We start from the raw sequence: 26,457 nt of genomic DNA on the forward strand, positions 1-26,457 counted from the left end.
TGCAGTCGGTTTAATTATTGAATCATTGAATGAGCATCTTGGATACTGTGAGAGAGCCAAGTTAGGAATTGGAATCCTTATTTATATACACTTTTTCACTTGTAAACCTTTTATTCTAAAGAGAAATAAATCAGGTGTCCCCAAGGTTGAACATTCTGAAATATATCAGTTTAACAAATGTAATCTTGTTTGTACAGAAACCACATCATGTTGATGAGTTTGTTTGGTTTCCGGAGATAATCAGTTGATTTTTTTTGTGTGTTTTCCTTTAGCCTATAAGAAAAAGGAGCGTCCAGAGATTTCTCTGCCATCTGATTTCGAACACACCATCCATGTCGGCTTTGATGCTGTTACCGGGGAGTTTACTGTAAGTGTGTGTGTGTGTGTGTGTGTGTGTGTGTGTGTGTGTGTGTGTGTGTGTGTGTGTGTGTGTGTGTGTGTGTGTGTGTGTGTGTGTGTGTGTGTGTGTGTGTGTGTGTGTGGTGTCGTGTGTTTCTTCCTCTTGTGTGTAGAAACATTCCTGGATTCACAGGAACACAACCACAGTGTGCATCTGTGGTGTGTATTTGTGCGTTTGGTGTGTTTAATTGCTCACCAAAGGATCTGTGTTCAGTGTTGCGTGCGAGTGTGTGTGTATGAATGTATGTGTTTGTGTGTGTGATACACACACACTTGGCAAATGAACCTTTTTAAATAATCACATTAGACAAAGACGCCTTGTTTAGCTGACTCACTTGATCCGCCTGACTAAGCTCTTTTAGCTCTGAGGTAAACTGTGTGTGTGTGTGTGTGTGTGTGTGTGTGTGTGTGTGTGTGTGTGTGTGTGTGCGTGCTACTCCTTCTCTCTCTCTCTAATGTGGGACATAGTTTCTTTTTCTCACTCATACACACACCCTCTTTGTATGCGGATAAACATTAGCCATTTTTACTCAAATCAGCACACCCCTAGGATAATTTAGCAGGTAAACAGCAGTAGAGCAGCGCACAGAGACACGAGATAGATGGATGAAATGATAGTGGAACATTAAGGAAAGATGAGACCTGAATAGAGTGGAGGGATGGAGTGATGAAACAGGAAGTAGAGGAGCATGAGTGATGGACTGACCCAGACAGACGAGAGAGACCGAGCTGGAAAACAGGGAAATGTGACCCAGTTATGTGACTGAAGTACAAATATGATGAGACTGCCTTGTTATAGGACTCTATAGGAAGCCTCTGTGTGTGTGTGTGTGTGTGTGTGTGTGTGTGTGTGTGTGTGTGTGTGTGTGTGTTCGTGTTTGTGTGTGTCCTCACTGTAATATCTTTTTTTTATATTGTCTGAAACTTCTTATGCATCTTAAGGCGATGGAAATTTGTGACATGGCTCATAAATAAGTGAAAAATTGGACAGAAATGCGATATTTCACAAAGTCTGCCACAATACAATTTCAATTCAGTCCAATTCAGGAGCCTGAGATCAATTATAAAATTAAAAATAATTATAACTGGTTAAGTGCAGTAAAGTCTGCTATAACTCAGTGCTGTGTTCAGACACCTTTCATTTTATGTTTTGAAAAAAATTAAACCGGTTTGCTCAGGTTTCAGGGGGTTATACTGATTCCATTAACCACATAAATCCTCATCCTGTTGTCAGCATCTTTGTAGACAAATTTAAGTATGTTTTTTCTTTAACACCTGTTTCATTGTTTCAGTTTTCTTTTGTTCTTACCATATGGAGAGTGCGGATATAGTGTATCAGACCTTCTTTCCACTATTTATAAATAAAGATGATATGGATTTATCTTTTCAGTGTGATATTGGAACATTGATCATTGAATGGATACATCCATCAGGATCAATGGATCATTGCACCCCTAGTGCAAATAGAATAAAATAATTAGTAAAACTTTGTGTGTGTGTGTGTGTGTGTCTGTGTGTGTGTGTGTGTGCGCATGCGTAGGGCATGCCAGAGCAGTGGGCCCGGCTCCTGCAGACATCCAACATCACTAAACTGGAGCAGAAGAAGAATCCTCAGGCGGTCCTCGATGTTTTAAAGTTCTACGACTCAAAAGAAACGACCAACAGCCAGAAATACATGAGCTTTACAGGTACACACAAACCACTTGCGCACGCGCACACACACACACACACACACACACACACACACACACACACACGCATGTCTTGGTCTTCCTTCATTTCATTGTTATAATTTTCATTGTGTTCTTCCCTGCAGATAAAAACGTAGATGCCTACAGCTCCTCCACCACAACGGTAAGACCACTTCTGTCAACACACAGCAGTCTTGCCTCCCTCATACAGCCACATGTGACTGAGACGGCATGAACTGAGGTCAATCTAGGTAGCACTGATCTCGATGAATCAAGATTCTGCAAACCTACAGTATTTCTCGCCTCAAATGTTTTCAGAAGCATCTTGTAGTAAACTGCTATCTGTAAAACGACAAAGTTTGTGACTATGGGATCCACCTTCTCAACAAAAATCAATTTTTACACTCCAACAACTTAATCAAAACATGACATGACATGATTTTATTTTAGAAGACACTTAAAGGCAAGTTTGAGTGTAAACAGTCGAGGGTAAATTTGAGAGATTGTGAAAGAAATTGGAGGCTGGATGTAGTTCGTCAGGGTGACAAGCAACGAAAGGATTAAGAGAGAAAGCAAAGAGAGCTGCTGCGGTGTGAGACGAGGAGATTAAAAGAAGGAGTGGAGGAGATGAAGTTTAAACTACCGTTTGACAAGATAGAGCAGAGGGGAGTGAGAGTTCCTGATGGGGTGAGAGGAGAGCACGTTTGGAAGAGGTGGAGAGGAAGGAGAAGAGGATGATGGAGGTTGAAGACATCCTGTGGAGGTGCAGATTGTGTTTCGGATCTGCTGTGTTCGATGCTGGTGTTGTTTCTGTCTAACCTCTAATTTGATGCTTTTTTGGGTGATACACACTGAACAAAAATATAAATGCAACGCGTTTTTTAATTTAGCACCTTTAAAAACAAAGTTTACAAAGTGCTTTGACAAACAATAAAAGCAGAAATGGGATACACAGACTGCGATATAAAAACTTGTAAAGTCAAACAGTCCTATTGAACACAAGCGAGAAGAAACCAGGGTAGAGTTAGGATAAAATTAAAAACCAGAGGACAAATAATGCAAGATGTAAAATGTTAATATAAAACAATACAAAGGAATAGACCAAAAATAACAACAACAGAAACAATAAAAGCAATAAAACCACAAATAAAAGGAAATAAAATAAATAAAATTAATTAAAAAGTTAAAATAGCAAAAAAACCCGAAATAAATGATTAATACACGGGTGTGCCTTATGATGGTCAAAATAAATATTCATTTCACCACCATAAGATTTCTCCAGTGTCATTTTCGTTAATTTGGCTGTACATCCAACCAGCCTCATGACTGCAGACCAAATGTAACCATACCAGCTCAGGACCTCCACATTCAGCACCCCCACCTGCAAGATCATCTGAGAGCAGCCATTGAGATGAGCTTCCCTGAGACGGTTTCTAACAGTTTGTGCAGGAATTCTTTGGTTGTGCATCAGCTATTTGGGTGTCTCATCTCCAGCGATCTTGCAGGTGAAGTGGCTGGATGTGGAGGTCCTGAGCTGGTGTGGTGTGGGGCTCACAAGTTAAAGCAAATCTGATAAATAACTAGGACCAAGACCATTTAGAGCTTTAAAAGAGCTATTAAAACTAACTTTTGTGCATAACACACAGAGGTAGAAGAAGTATTCAGATCATTTACTCAAATAAAAATACTAATATCGCTTATCCACTTCAAGGAAAAGTCCTGCATTAAGAACTTTACTTAAGTAAATAAAACCGCAAAGTAGTCATCGTGCTGTATATATCCCTCTGCGTATGTTCCATTTTACTGCTGTAGGTTTTTTTGATGAAAACTCACTTTTCTTTAGATATTCGTGAGTCTTAATATCTGCTTGTACAATTTGTTCTAGCGTAACAGGATACAGGTGTTGTACCTGGTATGCATGAATGCATGCTTTTAAATCAGCTTCTCCAATACAGGACCCGCTCTGTCCATACCTCCAAACTCAGTGGTTCGTTCTTTTTGACATTGTTTTGCTGCAGTGCAAATGTCTAAAAGGTGCTTTTAAGAAAAAACTATGAAGGTGAGAGTAAAGAGAAGGAGGGGGGAGAAAGGGATGATGGTGATGCCACACCTAGAGATGCCCTCCTCTCTCTCTCTCTCTCTCTCTCTCTCTCTCTCTCTCTCTCTCTCTCTCTCTCTCTCTCTCTCTCTCTCTCTCTCTCTCTCTCTCTCTCTCTCTCTCTCTCTCTCTCTCTCACACACACACACACACACTCTCTCTCTCTGCATTGTGATTCAGCATCTTTTCCTCCTTTCACCATTTCTGAGTCTCTGCAGCTTGGCCACCAGCCGAGCATCAGACTATCAGGGAGAGAAAGAGAGAGTAGAGAAGAGAAGAGAGGGATGGAGGGGAGGATGTGTGACTAGTGGCATCAGGAGCCAGACATGACGGGAGCGTTCAGACACCAACAGTGATGACGAGAGGAGGGCAAGGAAAAAGGTTGGAAAGACAGAGAGAGGGAAGCAGGAAAGACAGGAAGTCAGATTCAGAGGCAGAGAAGAAGATCTGAAGACAGGGCTGGAGGACATCTCTGCATGATGAAGCAGTAGAAGAAGAGACAGTAACAGTAGGATGCAATGATGGGTCTGGTGTCGCTGTTGGCTCATGTGACGACAATGTCATTTAGGCTCCGCCCTCTCTCCCCCTGTGACATCATGCAGAGCTCCAAGGCCGTGTCGGAGACGCCAGCCATAGCAACCGTATCCGAGGACGACGATGAAGATGAGGCCGAACCCCCACCGGTGATCGCCCCCCGACCAGAACACACCAAATCAGTAAGACCACACACACACACACACACTCTTTCTGTACTTGTCTGGACCCTCGTTGATATCATGCTGTCTTAACCATCACAACTCAAAATTCAAACATAAACACCAAGTTTTAACCTTCAGGCCTTTTTAGTAGTGAGGACTGACCAAAGTGTCTCACAATATTAAAATGCCCCCAGTATGGTAGTAATACAAGCTCATACACAAACACGCACACACACACACAAAACACTATAGGCTCGCTGCAAAACAATCACCTCTTAAAAAGTAAAGAAATAAAAGGTTTAATTTAGGTCAAGCAAAAAAAAGTATATCTTGCTTTGATTTAAGATATTTCAGTTTACATAGTTTACATTTTTGCAGTGTGCTTTGTATATAGCTAAGACACCTGTCCATCAAGGTAAACACAATCTCCTATTTAAAGCTTCATGAAATTTTAATGCAACAACCACAACAAACAAAATTTTTCATATTAAAGAATTACTTTTTAATTGTAGTTATTAAAACTGGCAACAGCTTGAAAGTTAGAGTTAAAGTGAAAGCTGTAGTTTGAACACTAATATACTTTAGATGATTTTTCTCCTAAAACATGTTGTGGAGGGTAAGTTTAGTTAAATGTTAAAGCAAAAGTGCACTGGAAGGAAGGTGGCCTGTAGCACGCTTTGTTTTTATAAATGATTAATAGCTCAAAATGCTCTTTAGTAAGTTTTTGACCTGCCTACCAAAATCTGTGATAGTTTCTATAAAGCTTTATTGAAGTCCGCCCAGGACTTGCAGGTGGGTCAACCTGCAGCGCACATCATAGCTCCTGGCTGTCACTTGGGCGTAGCAAGACAAAATGTGGCAGCTGGTTGTCAGAAAGTCTGACTTGAACAGCTTACCTGCGGCGTAATACAGAGTGTTACACTTTCGCTTAGGAATAAGTTCCACGGTTGAGAAAATGTAGCACTGAAGGAAAGGGCTGATTGACAGCAAGGTAGAGTTGTGAAAATATTCTCAATATAGCGTCCACTTAGACTGATTGATTTTTGAAGGTGCCTAAAAAAACATTTAGCTGCTGCCCCCGTCCACAGCTGTACATTGCTCAGCCTCTGGGGTGGTACTCCTGTCTGCCTTCTCAAACTGGAAGCGTGCTGATTGCCATCTGCTGCTTGGAATACACTGACTATGGATAAGTTCCTCATAAAGCCCCAATTTAAAAAATGCAAACTATCTCTCTAACTGTCCAGTAGGGGCTGCAGGTCATCAACAAAACCGCACAGTGATGGAATTTGCGGCAGTTGCCGGGTCTTAAAATAAGCAGCTTTACCGTCTGTTGTAGGACACATTTTGGACATAGTTGTGGCTTAAAAACTGAAATTCATAGAAAAGTTTGATCTCATTTTGAACCAGAGCATCCTGAATAATTTCATGCCCGATATGTTATATGTTCAGCTCAATACGAGATTTGAAAAATCACATTTTACTGGGAGGAACAATTCCACTGGGTGAGGCTGCAATGCTCGGATTGTCCCGAGTGGTCACCTGGTGGAGATCTGATCTCTGCTAAATGCACTTCTCTAAGAGAGGTGAGGAGCGCCAACTGAAAGGTCCATTTAAAGATTAACGTATGTGAGACACTTAATGAACGACTCCTACCAGGACATCAGTGAATGACTCATATGGGACTGTTTGATAGGACAGAATTGATTTATTGAGAATGTCACTCTGTGTGTGTGTGTGTGTGTGTGTGTGTGTGTGTGTGTGTGTGTGTGTGTGTGTGTCAGTCACAGGGGAAGAAGAGGGTTGTTTTAAGAGAACAAGTTTTTTTACAGAAGCTTTCTGTTCTCTGCTAGGTCAAGACAGAGTCACACACACGCGCGCACACACACACACACACACATTGTTGCTCTTCTCAGACGGGTCGGCGGTTGAGAGGCTGCCTCCATGGTGCCACTGTGGTTTCCACAGTGACGAATCTAGTGCACCTGACTAGAGCGCCCACCATCACACACACAAGCACACACACTCCGGTCTCTGTTGTTTTTCAGCTTTTCATCACAAAAGCGGAGTGGGACCCTTAACACCTCACAGCTCAGTTACAACACAAAATTTTATTTTATCAGCATTTAGTCATGAACATTTTTGTATGTGTAGTTTATTTGGTTTGAATGTCAGTTTTTCATGAATCACTTACTAGAATCCTAAAACTTTCTACTGCACAGATGATCAAACCCTGGATTTGTTGTTAAGTTTTGATGTGCCTATGTTTGTTAACTTACTCCTTCAAAACCTAAAAAAGAAAGCAAGATGGACTATTTAATAATCATTAGAGTAGTTCCCATAATTTTGATTGTTTAACACTGTTTTAATTTTGTTTTCAGATATACACTCGCTCAGTGATTGAGCCTCTGCCTCCTCCTCCGACCAAAGATGCTGCAACGTCTCCCATCTCACCACCGACGGCCGCTGCTGCCGCTGTCACCCCGGCTGCCCCTGCAGACGGAGCTCCCAGCAGTCCTCCAAGCGCAAGCCCCGCCCCGGGTCCTTCTGTGCCCCGCCCCCAGGACAAAACCAGGAAGAAGAAGATGTCAGACGAGGAGATCCTGGAGAAACTACGTAAGGCTCATGCACACACTGAACTGCACCCCATACCAGTGAAACACTCCAGAATTTCTTTATATATTTATATTTATTTTCTAGGTTATGTTGTTGAAGTCATTTGCCCTCACCAATATGGAGGGGCAGGCTCAATGACCTATACTGCAGACAGACACCAGGGGGCGATCGAGATTGAAATGTTACACTTTGGAGAAGCTGTCATGTTGTGCATCTTTATGTGTAGTCTATGCTTGGACCTCACTGATGCTCTCAAGACTGAATGGGAGCAAATCTCTGCAGCCAGGTTATAAGGCTGGGCGATATGGCTTACACATGATATTGCGATATTCTTAGACTATATCACAAGACACAATATGTATCTCTGTTCTTTACTACTAAAAATACTACTAAAATACAAAACTATTAAATGAACTACAGTGTCACGGTTAAGTTAAATAATGTACTGTTATAATAACATTTAATTAAGTATTGTTATAATGACATAGATCAAAGCAGAACCCCTGGGGCTTTTATTTTGAGGCACACAGCTCATTGCAAGCAGGAAGTGTTGATGTTTTTGCCATAAACTTTCAGCCTGCGGTCAACAATTAGATGTTTGCAGTATGCAGAAATTCCAGCTGTTACCGCGGCACCTTTAAACATGTTGTCTATGTACATGTAGTCTACACAACTACTTTTTAGTGGCATTTTGCAACCTACACCGTGTAGAGCCCCGCTGACACCAAAACATACAGTCACATGGTCAGTGTGGGCAAAGGAGTGCATCAAGGATATCGCCCACCACTAACAGGTTATAAATTATGGTGTTAAATGTGAAACCAGATGAGTGAGAAATGTCACATGTGGCTGTAATGTCCACATACTTTTGGCCACGTAGTCTATGTAATTATACATGAAATGGACTTGATCACATGTACAGATTCCAGCCAAACTATATAAAACAAATTTGTATAGATTAAACAGAAAAACTTTTATTTTCTTTTACAAGACTTTTCAAGCTCATCTTCTTCTCTAACAGGTACATACAACTCTGCACAGGCCTAATATTGATGTATCATCCGGCACATAATGTGTGACCTGTGAATAATTTGGTCCATAAATAGTGATCGTTATCCCTTGTCTGTTTTTCTCTAAAGCGAAATATGTGATGCAGTTTGTTTTGTTTTTTCCTGCTTCGGTTCAGTGAGTCTGCGGGTGCTAATTTTAGTCTCATTTACACTCTTATTTTTGACACGTTTCATCACATTCTCTTTATGTGTACACACACATTTTCTCTCACAGAGGAGGGTGTGAATTTATTTTAGGCTCAAGTCAGATTGGTGGTGATTTCAGCAAATACTTAGTGATGTTTTTAACAAGTAGAATTCAGATTTCTTTATGTGCGAGACGATACAAAATATAAATTTATAATAGCCCATGTATGTGGTACAAAATAGGAATCTGGTACTTTTCTGATTGCATAATCTGCCTACATAATACTGTGCCCACTCCACGAAAAAAGGGCTTACTGCACTTTATTACTTTACATATCATGATTAAAATATTGGTTTTATAGCACACAGAGGGCTGTTGTGTGGGTGTTTGTGAAAAATGTTATATAACGTTATCGCTTCTAGCAGAATAACCCACCTGCAGTGTCTCACTGTTTTCAAATGATCCTGTTAAAGAGTTTATTAAGTGTTTATGTGCAGTCTGGTGACCTGACACTGTGACAGAGCTGTGTGAACCTACAGCTAACAGATGCTAACATGAGGATGGTTTTGTTTTCTCAGAAATGAACCACAGATATAAAAGCATTTGAATTGTCTTCAGTGGTTTGTTGCACTGACCTCTGTGAACGCACAGCCTGTTCTCATGTTACTTTTTCAGTAACAACAGTTGTGAAATGAAACTAAGTACATTTACTCAAGTACTTCACAATACATCTTGAGGCACTTGTACTTTTCTCAAGTGTTTCTGCGTTCTACTTCTACTCCATTACAACCATTATTACCTCAGAGGATGTGCGTCATTGGCATTTTTGGCATAACAGTGATGCGACAGGACTTGACCTGCAAAAGCTTTGCATATGACATCATTGTCCAGATGGAAGGCAGGCAGCTGGATGCAAAGACACATTGTACAAATGCTGAAGATTTGTGCTGTTTACGGCTGCTCCAATCAATCAGATTGAGAAAAATAGGGCCACTTTATGTCCCAAAAATAGTCGAACTGAAAAAAAAACTCACTGAGAAACAATGGCAGATTTGGATCAGAAACCTTAATCAATCTATTTTTATAAATATTCCTCCAGTGATATTTAACTTTTTATTTTTTTTAACTGTCTATAATTCTTCATTTTAAAAAGGCAACAAGGGTGCATTACATGAATATTTTTAAAACCATAACCAAAAACCATCTATCTGTCTATCTATCTATCTATCTACATCACTCGAAGGAACAGGTTCCCAATGTTTTGTGTAATGTCCCATTAAAATTAAGCTAATTAAAAATATCAGCTTGGCAAAACAAACAAGGACTTATTTCAGAGGGAAAAAAAAGTATTATGGTTTTTGTTCATAAATAAATCAGTGCCCATTTTGACCTGCTGATAGAAACTTTTATCTTTAAAATCCATCGCAAAATCCTGTACACTGAACTTAAATTGATCAATCTTTAATTCCTGATAATTAAATGGTATTTTTTAAAAGCACTGTTTCAAAATCATGTCCTAACCCTTCAAAATAAAAGCACCTATTTTAATCAACTTCTCCCACATACTGAACTGAGTTGTTGTGTATTTGTATATTTTTTAAATCATGCCCCACGCCCGTCCAGACGTGCTCAGATCTCCCTCTGCTGGTAAGACCAGGATACTGCCTGTCTGTCCGTCTGTCTCTCTGATCGACAGACCTGATATCCACTGTCCCTGCCCCCAACTGTCCAATCCTCACGTCTGATTGGTGTACTTCTCTCTCTTTCCATCATCCAGTCTCCTGCAGTTACAGAATGACTCCAAGTTTTTTCCTCTGATCATTTTCCTGCTGTGGTGATGATTAAACTGCAGACAGAGCTGCTTCAGCTTCTTTCTTTCTTTCTCTCTTTCTTTTTTAATTTTTTGGTTGCTTTGTTTACTCTTTTCTTGGTTTAGTTCCAGCTGTCTGTCTTTTTTTCTTCTTTGTTATCATATTTTTCATCCTGAATTGACTGTTTTTAAATGTTTATGTATATTCTTTACATCTCCATATCTCCATTTAGTTTCTGCTCTGTTTAGATTTTCTCACCCCTCGTTCCTTCTCTCCATCATCTTTCCTCTTTGTTGTTCCTCCTCTCTTCTCTCTCCTTTTTCTCCCAGTCAGCATGCTGCATTGACCTGAGTGTGATGAACATAGAGTAGAATGTAAATGGATAGAAAGACACCTGGTTGTTCTATCCATTCACATTCAGTCGTACAGTCAAAAGAAAATATAAATACAGTTACAGGGCCGGGTTTTTATTTTTCTTGCTCTCTTGCAGATCCATATATGCTGTTTTTGATCCATCAATAAGTGAGTTTTTGCTTCTTGTTCTATCTCTTATTTGACTCAGGGACGATTGTTAGTGTGGGAGACCCCAAGAAGAAATACACACGCTTTGAGAAGATCGGACAGGGGTGAGTCAAAAAACTCCTTTGATTGGTTTAGTCACTCAACATGAACATAAACACAATAAATGTGCAATGTGGGAATTTTTAGGGCTTTTTGTTCACACTTGATTTTATTTGTTTGTTGTTTGTTTTTCTTAAAAAAAAATAGAGTATTGCATGCAGTCATGACATTGCCAGTTATTTGTTGTTGAAGATAAAATCTCTGTATATTTATAAACATATATATGTGTGTGTGTGTGTGTGTGTGTGTGTGTGTGTGTGTGTATATATATATATACATGCACACAAACACCAATATACACTTACTTTCACATATTAAGGAAAATAAATAAGTTAAAATAATAAATAAATAATAAAAAATACAAAGTAACTAAGATAATAAAATAAATAAAATAGAATTTACCTATCTATATACATATATATGTGTGTATATATGTGTGTGTGTGTGTGTGTGTGTGTATATATATATATAAGATATAAGAGATAAAAAAATATAAATAAATAAATAAATAAAAAGCTAAAATTTGAAAGGGAGGATGGTAGAACCTGCTTTTATTGAACCGTAGAACAGATGTCAGAGATGTCATAGATTAAGAATTAGTAAGATTTGCAAGGATGGAAAGTAATAATAATAGATTTTGTTGATTTGTTACCAATATAACAAGGTTCAAATTATTAAAAAATTATTAAGGTAAATCCAAAGCCCTGAAAGGAAACATGTCATTGGTTGAACATCCACAGGCTGAATTCAGTTCAGCTACTTCAGTTTTAGCTGTGAGGATACATTCTGTCTCAGGATGATGGGAAGCATCTCCTGGTTGTTTGAATGTTGCAGGTTAGTTATTAAGTGACTTAAGTGTGTGACAACTGCCCATATTAATGCTGTTACCTCATGTGACCTTGTAAAAATAAAGAAGGTTTTCATCCAACAATGAAATGATGACATAATGTTTCACTGGAGCTCTCTGCTATCTGTTTTCAGGGCTTCTGGGACGGTGTACACAGCTATAGACATCGCTACAGGACAGGAGGTAGGCTTTATTTCTTCTCTCCTATGTTCTCTATTCTCCTTTAGCTCCTCAGTTACAAAGGGAACACTAACAGTACTAAAAAGACGTGTAGGTAAACCTGGAGATTTGTGTCCTGTAATTTAGTGGTAATCCATCCAGTTTTTGCAATTGTTGATATATCTGTCTGGGCAAAAATGATAGACTGACAGATGACATCCGTAGAGCAACAATGCTTAAATGACTGAAACAAGAAAGCTCCAATGTCTGTTTTTCTTACCCAAATTTTAAGCTACAGTTGGTAACTTTTATGAAAAAAACATTGTGACATATTTGCTGAAACTCTCACTATATTATTAAAAAAGAAGACACAAAAGACAGATAGTTTATGAATAAAATCATGTTGCTAGAATCCACCGCTGCGCACCCAAAATAACCGTCAGTCATGGCAAAAAAAGTCACCAACTGTAGCTTTCAAGTTCGGAAAAGAGGAATTTAAGTATTCAGCCACTTAAGGGGTTCGCTGAAAGACAAGAATTTATAGCAAACTATAAGTAAAATTAAGTTCAACCTGTTATTGCCAGTGATAGGTATTCGATCAAAAAAAAAGGAACTGGGGTAAGGAAACACCACCAACAAAGGACCAATGGCTAACAACTGTGTAAGAAATCTTTTCAGTGGAAGAATTGACACACATACCGAGACTACAAGAAGCACAACTAGAAAGAAAATTGGATAAATGGACTCTATACAAGACTCAAAGACAACACAGGACTGGAATAATAATCAATAGATGCACTAATCTTCAAGATGTAAAAATGTATATGCATCCAAGCAGTTTTTGTTTTTTTTTTTCATCAGCTTTTGTCTTTGAGTTTGCAATTCTGTCATAACTGACATGTCATTGTCACTAATATTTGTGATAATAAAGACTTAAGTGAAAAAAGTTAAACAGTGATGCTGAAGTGAGTTTAAATTCATTTCCCAGACTAAAAGGTTTTGAATAGCCAATTAAGCGAGAAAGAAAGTTCAAATCGAATGCCTTCTGAGGGTTAGGGCAGATGCTCGATGTCAAAGTCCGAACAGAAAGTTTAAAGGAGCCGAAGGTTCATGCAGAGTGTTACACTTTTATTATGTAAAATAAAGCAAATAGACTTAAAGGGTGGAGAGCAGTGAGTTCAGCTGGAGTTTGCACAGTGAGAACATTGTAGAAATAAATGAATATAAGTCCAGCTCTAACGGCGGTGACTTCCAGGTTAATTTTAAAGGAGCTCAGCTCGTCTGTCGGGATAATCCTCCTCAGTTTCACTCTCTGAGGATTAGTCTGTGTGCTCACTTTTTAATGTCTGTCAGGCTTCGCTGCCTAACAACCTTTTACTGCCTTTCAGATTTAGATATTTCCCTGCGGCTGTCTTCAGTTTCTTCCTTTTTCCTTTTCATCCTCTTGTCGTCTTTTATTCCCTCTCTCGTTTTCTTTTTCTTTTAAACAAAAACTGTCTACCTGTCTTTTCATGTACTCCTCCCCCTTTTCTCCAGCCTCTCTTTCTGTTTGATTTTTGTGCATGAATATGAGAAAGTGAGAATATTTCTCTTTTCTCTCAGGTGGCCATTAAACAGATGAATCTGCAGCAGCAGCCGAAGAAGGAACTGATCATCAATGAGATTCTGGTGATGAGGGAAAATAAGAACCCAAACATTGTTAACTACCTGGACAGGTTAGACATCTCTCTAACTCTCTCTCTCTCACGCACACACACACACACACACACACACAGAAAAATAGATTTATCAAAGGTAGATGACAGATCCTGAACCTTCCTTGAGGCTGCAGCTTTAAAAATTGGAGGATTATTTTCAGTTTTGGCAGATTTACACTCAGCTGAGATCCTTCTGTTAATGCTTCTGTTCTGACAGCGAATGTATTGCATGCAGCAAATGTGTGAAACAAGTTGAAAAACACTGAAAAATGAGCCAAATGTGAAGCGAGGCAAGTTTAATTTTAAAGCACATTGCCGCCACAAATCATCAAAAACATCGAGACAAAGCGCAAAACAAACACTTTATAAGAGGACATTTAGAAACAGTCATTAAGGAGCAGGAGAAATAAAAAAAGAAGCTAAAATAGAATGTGAAATGTATTTAATACAGGAATAAAAGTGACAGTCCAGTCTGCAGATCTGCAGTTTTCTGGGTGTGTATTTCCCAAACTTTCCCTGGAAACCTGGAGAGCACCTCTGTGATGCTCCAGATGTTTCAGGATCAGTGGAAACGCCACCGAGCTGTGAACTGTGAAGACTGCACCACGAGGAGAGGTTATTCAGTTCAGTATTGCTGTTGCCATGCCAACACACAAGACATGTTGAAGGGTAGAGGGTGGGGTGTCTGGTTACCGTAGTTACCTGTTTGTCTTGAGAGACACTGAGAAACACATGCAAGACTCGTGATAGTGCTGTCATCCCCATGGAAACAACATTTTAACTGTCACTGATTTACTGTCTCTCTCTCTCTCTCTGTGTGTGTGTGTTTTAAAAAACACACAAAAAAATAGAGAATGTTTTTTTTTTTCTAAGTGCAGTGTTAAAAACTGTGTCTAAAACACATTAATGACTCCTTCTCCTATTTATGTATTTCATATTCAGTTCATTATGCTGGGTTCAGTCTGGAAATGGAAGTGCCGCACAGCGCACTGATTTATTCAATGAATTGCTGTCTGCTTCCTTTTGGCGCCAGCGTTGTGCAACTGGGCTGTTCATACCACATGCACTACTCCCCCGAGCTCCACAGCAGGTTTACAGTCTGCAGTGACAGTTTCGTCATCTGGTCTATTTTTTCCCGTGAGAGAATCTGGCAGGAAAACACAGTAAAATAATCTGTTATTAAGTTATTAGGATAAGTGAATGAAAAGCGATAACATCAGTCAAGAACTGTGCCAATGATGCATTTGCGTGCTCCTCGGATGACAGTTCCTCCAACTCGGCGTGTTCATGACCTTTAAGTTGTAATGTGGAAACAACATGGATGCTACATAGAAGATGTGTTGTATTTTCTTTATCAGATTGCTAAAAAAACACATAAATTACGAAGACCAGCTGAGCTATGAAATATGATCCGGGACTAATTTTTTAGATCATTCCGACACCACATGAATGCAGGCTGCAGAGGTAATAGGGACGTGTACTACTTTCCCCGCAAACAGATTGTTGGTCAGCATACAAAGCCAACCTACAAACAAGTAGGATGTTGCATCGATGCATTAAAACGAATATTTTATTTTTATTAATGTAAACGTATACATGATGACTGGTAATGCATTGAAGAGGAGTTTTGTGGGGCGGCAGCACTAGCTGTTGAATGTTGAACTCTACTATAATGAGTTCCCTAGAAACTGACACCATACTTTGCAAAAAGTATCAAAACGCAAAAGTTTTGATACATTTACATGTAGCAACTTAAAGTTACTGATTCAGTGAATCTGTGGTCCACCCATCACTGAAAAAATGACTGTGTGGTTACATGGTAAATTTGAATCAATATAGAATCCCTTCTGATTCTCATGGCCTTATCACTAATTTAAATGGCTGCATTTATTGATTGTTTCCATAGTTACCTGGTGGGTGATGAGCTGTGGGTGGTGATGGAGTATCTGGCAGGAGGTTCGTTAACTGACGTTGTCACAGAAACCTGCATGGACGAAGCCCAGATCGCTGCTGTGTGCAGAGAGGTAAGAGACACGAGACGACATTCTGGTTTGAAAATAAATTTTTAAAAAGGCAAGCTTTGTCATCATCTCTGTCTCTCTGTCTGTCTCTCGCTCCAGTGTCTCCAGGCGTTGGAGTTCCTCCACTCAAACCAAGTCATCCATCGAGACATCAAGAGTGACAACATCCTGCTGGGCATGGACGGCTCTGTCAAACTCAGTCAGTCACCACTTTATTTATGTAGATAGAGATAGAGACAACTTTATTTATCCCAAAAGGACATTTCAGTTAACAGTCAGCCAGTCACATAAAACAGTAAAAACATTAAAAATCACAATCAGCAGCAGCATTCGAACATTTCCATGTCAGTGGCGACAGACTAACAGATGGACCACCAGAGCAAAGGGAGCAGCAGCAAACAGGTCACTACTTATGGGCAAAATACCCGGTCTTAAAGTGACCCTACATATACAGTAACAAGAATAAATAAATAAATACATAAACCATGCTGCTCCCCAGATTTACTGCACTGGCCCTTATGACCATCAGTTGCTGCTGTCAGCAGCATTTAAAAGTCTGATGGCAGAAGGGATCAAATGATCGGTATAAAGCTGCTTGCTTTGCAGTTGTATCAACAGTTCAACTTTAAGCATTGTTCTTGTAGTTATTTTGTTGACCAGCAGGTGGAGCTCTGGTTCTACAGTGACCCTCATTTCATTTATGGCTGGCTAAAAGTACTGTTGCTGTTGCCTAAGGAAAAAAAAAACTTAAAAGTGCTCCATGTCTGTTATACTTCCACCTATTTATGACACATCATTGATTATTAGATGTTAAAAGTTTATATATTTCAGGATTTTCCTTGGCTTCTACATAGTTTATGTACGCCATTTTTATATGGCATTATAGTTATTATATTCAGTAAATTTGTAGTGCATACATTTAACATACGTTAAATATATTGAGAGGAATAAAAATAAGGCAAAGATAACAGTACAGTAAATATGAGAAATGTGCAGAAATAATGGACAAGGATGTGGGTGAAGGGTTAAGAGTGTACGTCAGTAATCTAAAGGTTTGATACAACAATAAAAGGGAAAACTTAAGCTTTTTCAAGTCAAATATTTATGCTGGAGGGAGAAGGTTATGAACATTGTGAATTCATGAACTCATTTCCTGTCTCCTCCTCCCAGCTGACTTCGGGTTCTGCGCCCAGATCACTCCAGAGCAGAGTAAACGCAGCACCATGGTCGGGACTCCATACTGGATGGCTCCGGAGGTCGTGACCCGTAAAGCCTACGGCCCCAAAGTGGACATCTGGTCCCTGGGCATCATGGCAATAGAGATGGTGGAGGGGGAGCCGCCGTACCTGAATGAAAACCCACTCAGGGTGAGACTGACTGTGTTCCTGAGTGTGTCTGCTAAAGGCTGAGTGAGGGAGAGTCACTGTGATGGGAGCATTATTTGTTACCATAAAAGCATGAAGACATGATGTGGTAGAAACCCAAAATATGAGTATGAACCTGAAAATAAATGTAACAAGTCCCTTTTAACCCTTTAAAACCTGGATTGATCAGTTTTCTTGAGCGGCGTTCAGACACCTCTCACAAAGTATTTAACCCTTTAAAACTGAGCAACTTGGTTTGATTTCTTTATAAAAACACAGGGAAAAAAAGACAGTGACCAACTTGGCAAAAAATGTCCCATAAATTGCAATAAATTAGTAAAAGGTGACAGGAAAATGGCCAGAAAAATAGTTTCAAAAAAGGGGTGGGGGGGGTTATTAGAACATTTAAACAACACTAGGGAACATTTCTAGAAAACTATATATCTAATCATTATGATTATATATCTAAAACAATGTTAAAAAAACATAAACATACATATATATATATATAATTTTTTCTGTGCTTTTTTTGGCCACTTTCTTTTTGTTTTTGTTAACTTCTCTTCTTTTTGGGTTTTTTTTGGTCATTTTCTTGTAAGTTTTTTTCAACCTCTTACTTATTTTTTGGCCATGTGTTACGATGCTCATTGCCTTCTTCCCACGTTTTTCTGAAGAAATCAATCCAATTTGTTTAGGTTTCAAAGGGTTAAAGACTGTGGCTGCCTGGGTGTCATTCTTTAAACCATCACTGGATGGCACCAAAGTAGAAGATTTAGTGGTTTCAATTTGCACATGCATCATGGGATGTAGATGAACATGTTTCTCGTGTGTGTGTGTGTGTGTGTGTGTGTGTGTGTGTGTGTGTGTGTGTGTGTGTGTGTGTGTGTGTGTGTGTGTGTGTGTGTGTGTGTGTTGCCCAGGCACTGTATCTCATAGCAACCAATGGTACGCCAGAGCTGCAGAACCCAGAAAAGCTGTCAACGATATTCAGAGACTTCCTGAACAGATGTCTGGAGATGGACGTGGAGAAGAGAGGCTCGGCTAAAGAGCTGCTGCAGGTAGTGTGTGTGTCTGCGTGTGTGTGTTGACATTGAAAATGGTAAAAAAAAAAAAAAAAAATCAAATAAACAAGAGAAGAAATATGCATAAAATACATTTACCATCTAAAAACCACCTGACTCTCCAGAACAATCTTTTGAAATGGAAGCTGACGAAACGTTGACTCAAGCTCCACTTGACCTGAAGTTGTTTTGTCAAGAGCAATAACGCTGATGCATCTATATAAATTTGATTTCCTCAGATTTTAAATGACACCTTCCATCTTCTCAAGTGTTTTTTAATGATGATACTATGCACATACAGTCGATCTTTTTTTTGTTTCAACACTAGATTGTGATTTCAGACGGGGGGCAAGATTGACTTAACTAAAAGTACCAATACTGCAATATAAAAAAATGCTCTGTTGCAATTTAAAGTCCTGCATTGCAAATGTCACCTAAGTAAAAGTACCTAAGGGTCAACAGTAAAAATACTTTTAATGCTGAAAAATACCCCCTTTAAGTATGATTACATGAGTTTTTTGGCAATATTATTACTATTTAATTTACTGTTGTGTGGCCAGGTTTACCCTTTTATGTTAAATAGAGGTGCACCGTTGGATAGTCTGTTCACATTGCTCAATCAGCAGCACAGACAAAAACAAACTATCTTCAGAGCCGTTTCAAAATGCTTGACGGCTAGTGACATAAAGGAAAATAAAATGGTAATGTTACTTGAGTTTGAGAAGGAGCTGCCAGTCAATCGTGATATGACCAAATCCTGACCATCCTGAGATATGTCTTGAGCAGCCAGATTAGCCTTTTTTGAACTAGGTTTTCTAATAGTTATGAACATTTACTGTCACTCAGATTTCTCTCTTTTTTTGTGAGACACTTAGCTTTGATATTATGTATGTACTGTAATACTTCAAGCTAAGTTTTCAGTGGCTTCAAAGAAAGAAGTTTCAGAAGTCCTTGTTCATGCTGTAAATTGTACTTCTTAGAAAGAAAGGAAACATGAAATTAGCCAAAATTTGAATCAGACCATCAGACTTTTTAAAAAAGTGATACTGGCCAAGAAAATTGCGATTGGTGCAGCTCCAACATTTGATCTTAACTTTTTTTTTCAAAGATGATTTTTTTGGCATTTTAGCCTTTATTAGATAGGACAGATCATAAGTGTGAAAGAGGAAGAGAGAGGGGGAACGACATGCAGCAAAGGGCCTTGAGCGGGAGTCGAATCCAAGGCCGCTGTGGCAAGGACACTGCCTTTATTCATGGGGTGCCTGCTTTATCCACTCAGCCACAGACGCCCCATGATCCTAACTTTTAAAGTAACTTGTAACCGTAGCTGTTAAGGATATTGGAATGAGAAGTACATTATTCAAAATGGAAATACTGAAAAACAATAACCTCAAATGTGAACTTAAGTAATATATGTAAATATATGAACTCAGTTTAATTTTACCACTGAGCACCAACACTGAGCACTCAGTCTATCTCATTAGTCTCAGTCTGTTTATAGAAATAAAAATTGAATCCAGCGTCAGTGTTGATTTGAGTTTCAGCTGTGTGCTCACAGACAGACAGACAGACAGACAGACAGACAGACAGACAGACAGCTGTGGAGGTGGAGGTGTAACTGAACATCACAGTGAGTTGTGTAACTGTACGATGACTCAGAGCTGAGAGGTGAATTTAGAAGGTCTTTTAAAGGAGTAATTGAATTTAATGACTCCTTTGTATGAGTGTGTGCGCTTGTTCTCTGAGGTAACAGTTTAAAGGTTGATTTAGTTGTATGTTTGTGTGTGTGTGAGCGAGAGAAAGAGAGAGAGAGAGCGAGCGAGAGAGCATTAAATAAGAGGTTACGTAGGACTGCACATACTGCACCAACAGTTTTTATTCAGGCTCTGTGCTGTTTCAGTCTAACATCACTCTTGTTGCATAAAAGGGGAGATCTGCTGCTTTAAACCAAGCACTTCTAATATCTTCATGTTGATTTTCTGATTTCATCCACGTGATGAACTGCAGAGGCAGAGGTGAGAAATAGTGATTGAAGGAAAAGATTTAGAGAAAGAAGTTCTCGGTCTGGAGAACAGTTTTGGATTTGAAGATGACGTGTGTTTAGCTTTAGCCTCGGATAAACATTGTAGTAATTTTCTATGCCTGAAACATCACAAAAAACAAAAGTATTTATTATCAAGTCCAAAAAACATTGCCTGAAAGTCCCACCACTCAACCACACAAACACACAGTGCAACACTTAACCTGACGAGCTCTCTCGTTGGTCATTTTGTTTTAAAGGGACACTCCAGCAATGTAGAACTGCTTTTCCTTAAAGTTTACGACTCACAAGGAGATAAAAAAGACCAAAATGTTCAAATTGAAACAGCAGCGGCTGAAATATTCAGACTTTTAGTCCCTACAGCCTCGTTTCCACCAAGCAGTCGGGTTCATTTCAGATCAGTTCGTTACACGTGAGACCGGTAGTCTTTGCATTTCCATTGTCAAAAGTTGTGGATGGCACCAATAGATCTGTTCTGTTCTGTGCCTTTTCTCCCATCACCACTCTGTCGAGGTGCCTACATGTGCTGTGAAAGGGGAAACTACCTGTGAAGTGATAAAGAAATGTAAACAGTTACGTATATGTATGTGTTGCAGAACATCATTATTATCAGATCACATCAGTGTTCTTGTGCTGCATCCAGATGCCTTTCATAAGCTTTTTAACCCTTGAAATCCTGAAACCTGAGAAAATTGGTTTGACTTCTTTAAAAAATCATGAGTGAAAAGGCAATGAGCAACTTGGCAAGAAATGCCCGAAAAAGTAGTAAGTAAAGCTGGTAAAAGGTGACAGCAAAAAGACCTGAAAAATTTGTTTGGAAAAAAAGAACATTTTAGTGAAAATTTATAATTATTTATATTTTTCTTTGTAATATAATTATATTTATTATTATATTTATAATTATTATTAAATGTAGACATGTAAACATATAGATGGATAGATAGATGATAGATATTCATATTTTCTTGTTTGTTTTTGTTTCTCAATTTTATTTTCTTTCTTTTTTCCTTTCCCTTTCCCTTCTTCTTCCCACTCCCGCACTTCCCTTTCTCCTTCCTGTATCTTCCCTTTCCCCCTTTTCCTCTCCTTCCTTCTCCCTCTCCTCTCTCAGCACCAGTTTCTGAAGATGGCGAAGCCTCTCTCCAGTCTGACTCCTCTCATTGTGGCTGCTAAGGAGGCTGCCAAGAACAACCGCTAGCTCGCCTTGCACTTGTTATTCTCTCTCTCTCTCTGTCTACCATCCCTCCTTCCTTTCTTCTTCTTTATTTCCCCGACTGCACCAAGTCTGACCCCCCTCACAGGGAGGACGAAGGTTAAATTCTTCCTGTAACTTTTTTTTCGACACTCACTGGACTCGGACAGGAAGACTGGGGGGATTCGGGGGCTAACTGAATGACATCATCTGTAATCAAGTGATGTCAGCGATGACATCACTGCCCCCCAAGACGGTTCGAACAGCCCAATATGGGAGAGACAGTGTTTCAACAGTTCTTTTTTTAAATCAATGTTTGTTTGTTTTTTTACTTTGCCTGTAAAAGCCCCGGACCACAACAGCCAACCAGCAACCTCTGCTGCAGACTGTGTGTGTGTGTGTGTGTGTGTGTGTGTGTGTGTGTGTGTGTGTGTGTGCGTGTGCGTGTGTGTGTGTGTTTTAACTAAGGTCCTTGCTTCCTGTCATTCGTCTGTGGGTTTTAGTCAGATTTATTTAATCTTCTCAATTTAATCAAAAAGTGCATTTTTTGATTTTCATTTTACATTTCTTTAGATCAACATTTCTGTGTGTGTGTGTGTGCCTGTGTGTGTGCGTATTTTTGGTCACGGGGGGATGTTTGGATATTGATTAAGTTGATTGTAAGGTTACCTTCTGTAGTTTTTGACACGGAGCAGGAGAGGTTTGGAACTTTGTCGTGTCTGCAGTTTGAGCTGTGAGTTAGAGAATATTAATATTAAATATAATAAAGTGAGACCGGCGGGCTTGGAGTCATCGATGGAGCGAGTTTGGACAGTTTGGAGGTTTTTAAAAACAGCCATTATTTTTCCATGATGTCTTTCCAGGAGAAAGCAACACTTTTCTCTTTGCTCTTTTTACTTTTTTAAAATGTTTTGTAAATAATTCACAGTTGCTGATATTGGACCAGTGTTTCCTTGTGTTCGGGTACCTGGAGGGCCCATAGTCAGACTCAGGTTGCAGGTTGTTGCTCGTTAAATTTTCTCACTGCTGACAGAGAAGCTGGATCCTGATAGAGGAGAGATCTGAGAAAAATATAGGCAGCTGTTTTTATTTTTTGTGTGTTTTTAACACTAATGAGTATGACTCCAGTGATGTAGCATTGCACTCCTATAACATGCTCTGACTCACAATAGAAAGAAGATCAGAATGGATGCAGCACAATTAGAAATATCAAGCTTGTTTTCCTTGATTTCACTGTTCTGAGTTAAATGTCAGAGATGTTACGCTCCATTGTTTGTCAGTCACATGATGACAACAAAGAGACATAAAGTCTTTCCCAGGAGCCTTACTGTCACATTTTTGTAAAAGGTGTTAAAATGTTTCAAAAAGTTGTATTTAAAGAGAAGCATCAGAGATTTTCTCCATACAAAAATCCAAATTCCGATCAGCACAGGTTTCAGGAATCCAAAAAAATAATGCAATGCTGAAATGTGCTTTTTACCCATAATCCATTCTGCCAAACTCGCTCCATCTGCGGCTCTGGGACTTCACTGTCTGCGGGCTCCACGCTGAGACCGTGAGGGAGAGAATGTGCATGTCAGTAACCTTTTTTTTATACGGTACAAGATAGAGAAGAAAAATACTAAATGAGTTGTGTCAATGCTGGAACATGAAGTGGCGGTACATGAAGGATGCTTGTGTACGATAGGAAAGATCATATCCTAAAGTAATACTTCACCCCCCCAAATTGATCATTTGTATGTCAGTTACTCATTTCGTCATTTCGAAGAATCCAAATACGGAGAAAATTGAAATCATCCATTTACAAACTGTCACACATCTCGAGCAGTATAATCAAAGTCTCATTTATCCAAAGCTATGATCAGTATTTCCCAAACACAGGCATTTTTGCTAAAACATTACTTCTTAAAACTTAACTGAGAATGAAACAGATCTATGATCTTGTCAAAGCCAGACTCCATTGATAAAACCAGTTATTTTACATTGCTGAACACGGGAGCTGCTGGTCTACTGCTGCCTCAATCAGTGAGTTTGTTTGTGTTATTGTGTGACTTTGGTGTTTTGAAGCGTTACTTTGGATTCACCAAAGTCACACAATAACACTAACTAACTAACTAACTGATCTAGGCAACAGTAGACTAGCAGCTCCCGTGATCAGCAATGTAAAATTACTGTTTTTGTCAGTTGAGTCTGGCTCTGAAGAGAGCACAGATAAGTTTCACTCTCAGTTCAGTTTTAAAAAGTAAGGTTTTAGCAAAAACGCCTGTGTTTGGAAAGTGCTGATCATAGCTTTGGATAAATGAGATTTGGATTATACTGCTCGAGTTGTGAGGGAGTTTGTAAACATGTTTTTTGGGGGTTTCTGTCAGTGCGAATACCAATGACTTATATTCAACAAAATCATCATTGTCATCATTTTTGGGTTCTTCATTTACTGTTGAGAAATGCGAGAAACAAAGTTTTCATCACAAATTCAGTGGGTGAGTAATTGATATACAAATGATTGTTTAGGGGGTAATTTATTCCTTTAATCCTTTTTTCAGAAGAGTGAGACAAATAAATGCTACGATGGTACAGTGTTGTTGTTTTTTTTCTGCCTGGTGGACTGTTGGCTCCCCGGGAACTCTTTGAACATAAGGTGTATAATTTACGTGCAAAAAACAAACAAACAAAAAAAACGATTTGACAAGACAACAAAGACGACAACAACAATCTGTTTCATCTTTTGTTTACAGACTGTTTTTTTATATAATCGATTCATGTCAGAAAATGAGTTTTGACTTAAAAAGTAAGATTTGAGTATTTGTTTTGGAGTTTTTTCTGCTGAATTCAAGAAACTGAGTTTTTCTTGCCGAAAAAAAAATGTCACAGGTTCAAATCCTGCAAGAGCCAAAGTTTTCATCAACAGCCACGGTCATTCGCTCTGCAACCTGCAACGTGAATAAAACATTTCCAAAACATCTATTCAAAACTATCACTTTGATTTCTGCTGGTAGTTGTTTTTATTGTTTGTTTTATGTAGTGTTCATGTACCTCTGGCCTTAAACTGTTTCAAAGGTGCAAGACTACTTTAGAACCAGTCTGATGGCAACATTTTGAGGCAACATGTTGAATGTTGATGCTGCAACTTTTGACTTTCTTGATTATCAAATAATCTGATGACCAGTTTCTCTATTAATCAATTTGTAAAAAAGCAACAACTAAACAAACCGTGTGTTCATCACATTTTTAGAGCCCAAGGTGACATATTCAAATGTCCTGTTTTGTTAAAACCAACACTCCAAAACACCAAAGTTTACAATGATGGGAAAAAAGCAGAGAATGATTGGCATGTTAAATTAAAAAAGTAAATGTTAAATTGGTTATCAAAATATTTGAAGATTAATTTATAATTAATCGTTTGAAGCACACAGCTAATTAGACCGGCTGCAGTGCGGCGGATGAATGCTGTAAAAATCATTAACGTGTATAAAATGCCTGAAACTGCTGCCGCGGTGTGTCTGTCCTGGTCTGAACCCCGTCACAGAGCCCGACTTGAAGGACTAATCTGTGGTTTTCCACTCGATTTTCTCTGAGATCAAAATATTAGTTTTGGCTTTCGTAATGTTATTTTGATGGGCTCATATAGGTATGTGTGACAATGGAAATGTTGTCTATCTTTCAAGATGAGCACTGATGTGACTGATCAGAGAAAATGTTGCGATTAACAATCTCATACCAGATGAGCTTCATAGCATTATTTTGGATGAAATTGTTGGTTGAAGGTCCAGTATGTAGGATTTAGGGGGATATATAGGCAGAAATGGAATATAAGTGTGTTTTCTTTAGTGTATCATCACCTGAAAATAAGTATTGTCTTTTTGTTACCTTAGAATGAACCATTACATATAGGGAGCAGGTCCTCGTCAAACTGAAAAACTGTCTCTAGATAAGGCCATTCAAGTTTTTACTTCGGCAGAAGTCCCTCTGAGACAAGCAACATTATAAAAAATACAGATTTTTAATGTGAAACTGCTTTATTCTTCTTCTTCTTTTTTTTTGGTTACAGTTTTAATCACCTGGTCCGTTTGTTTTGGAGAGAAGGAATCAAATCACATAACGACCATCACATTTAGCCTCTTAAGAAGCAAACTGCTGCTGGCTTAATGATCTGTTACAACTACTGCTGGACCTTTAATAAAGTTGAATACTATGAATCACTTTGGTAAAAAAAAAAACATCATTTTGCTGTATGATGTGACCATCGACAAGCAGAACACAAAGGGGTTCAGACTTGGTACAGTCTAAGTTCTACAAGGGTTCAGTCCAGGATGAGACGGTTAAATGAAGTGTTCACTCCCCAATGTATCAGAGCCATAATTTATCTGTTTATAAGTCATTTTGATGATTTGAAACAACTCTAAAAAACATAAAATAAAAGTGTACAAAAACGGAAAATCTGGTCTGCTTTTTTTTACATTTAGCAGAGATGAAATTTGCTAAGTATGTAAGTCAGCAGCTGTTTGTTAACAGAATCACCATATCAACTGAAAAGGAAATGATTTGTTATCTCAGCCAGGCATAAGTCTGGAGGGATCATGAGTTTCTGCAAACCAGGGATATGTTTTATTTGTAAATTTCATATTAGCATTTCTAAAGTGATGTAATTGGCATTACATGTATATAAACTGACTTTGTAATTGTGAGGAGGAAGGGAGGTGGGGACAGTGGATGGTATGACATCTATGTCAGATGGCTGCCAGGCAGCAGTCAGCAGCAGATCACCGTTAGAGACCAATGAGAGGTCTTTTCCAGCCGTGACCAAACCGGGTATTTTAAACATAAATGTAATGTTGGGGTTTTTTTGCCTAACCACATGTTAACCACTGTGTTGTCACAACATAAAACTGAAAATTGAAATGCAAAGAGACTTAATGTTACAACATATGTGCTAGTTATACTTATTCA

General features: G+C 38.9%; 1 protein-coding gene across 3 annotated transcripts in view; it reads left to right on the forward strand.

Moving 5' to 3' along the window:
• pak1 (p21 protein (Cdc42/Rac)-activated kinase 1) overlaps nucleotides 1-25,947 on the forward strand; it is a 67,654-nt gene extending 41,707 nt beyond the window's left edge. For 2 of the 3 annotated variants that reach the window (XM_088079275.1, XM_088079276.1), the window contains 14 exons: nucleotides 273-367; nucleotides 1,940-2,087; nucleotides 2,216-2,253; nucleotides 4,791-4,904; nucleotides 7,265-7,499; nucleotides 10,320-10,343; nucleotides 11,070-11,133; nucleotides 12,110-12,158; nucleotides 13,737-13,849; nucleotides 15,738-15,855; nucleotides 15,952-16,051; nucleotides 17,023-17,219; nucleotides 18,137-18,274; nucleotides 21,430-25,947. In XM_088079275.1, the coding sequence (XP_087935401.1) occupies nucleotides 273-367; nucleotides 1,940-2,087; nucleotides 2,216-2,253; nucleotides 4,791-4,904; nucleotides 7,265-7,499; nucleotides 10,320-10,343; nucleotides 11,070-11,133; nucleotides 12,110-12,158; nucleotides 13,737-13,849; nucleotides 15,738-15,855; nucleotides 15,952-16,051; nucleotides 17,023-17,219; nucleotides 18,137-18,274; nucleotides 21,430-21,516 (1,520 nt within the window). In that variant the 3' untranslated portion in view covers nucleotides 21,517-25,947. The remainder of the gene's footprint in view (nucleotides 1-272; nucleotides 368-1,939; nucleotides 2,088-2,215; nucleotides 2,254-4,790; nucleotides 4,905-7,264; nucleotides 7,500-10,319; nucleotides 10,344-11,069; nucleotides 11,134-12,109; nucleotides 12,159-13,736; nucleotides 13,850-15,737; nucleotides 15,856-15,951; nucleotides 16,052-17,022; nucleotides 17,220-18,136; nucleotides 18,275-21,429) is intronic. The other variant, XM_088079278.1, reaches the window with a different exon arrangement.
• Nucleotides 25,948-26,457: the final 510 nt, after the last annotated feature.

The sequence above is a fragment of the Plectropomus leopardus genome, chromosome 6 (assembly GCF_026936395.1).
Source record: "Plectropomus leopardus strain MGB_pleo_1.0 chromosome 6, ASM2693639v1, whole genome shotgun sequence".
In the NCBI taxonomy this organism is placed as follows: domain Eukaryota; kingdom Metazoa; phylum Chordata; class Actinopteri; order Perciformes; family Serranidae; genus Plectropomus; species Plectropomus leopardus.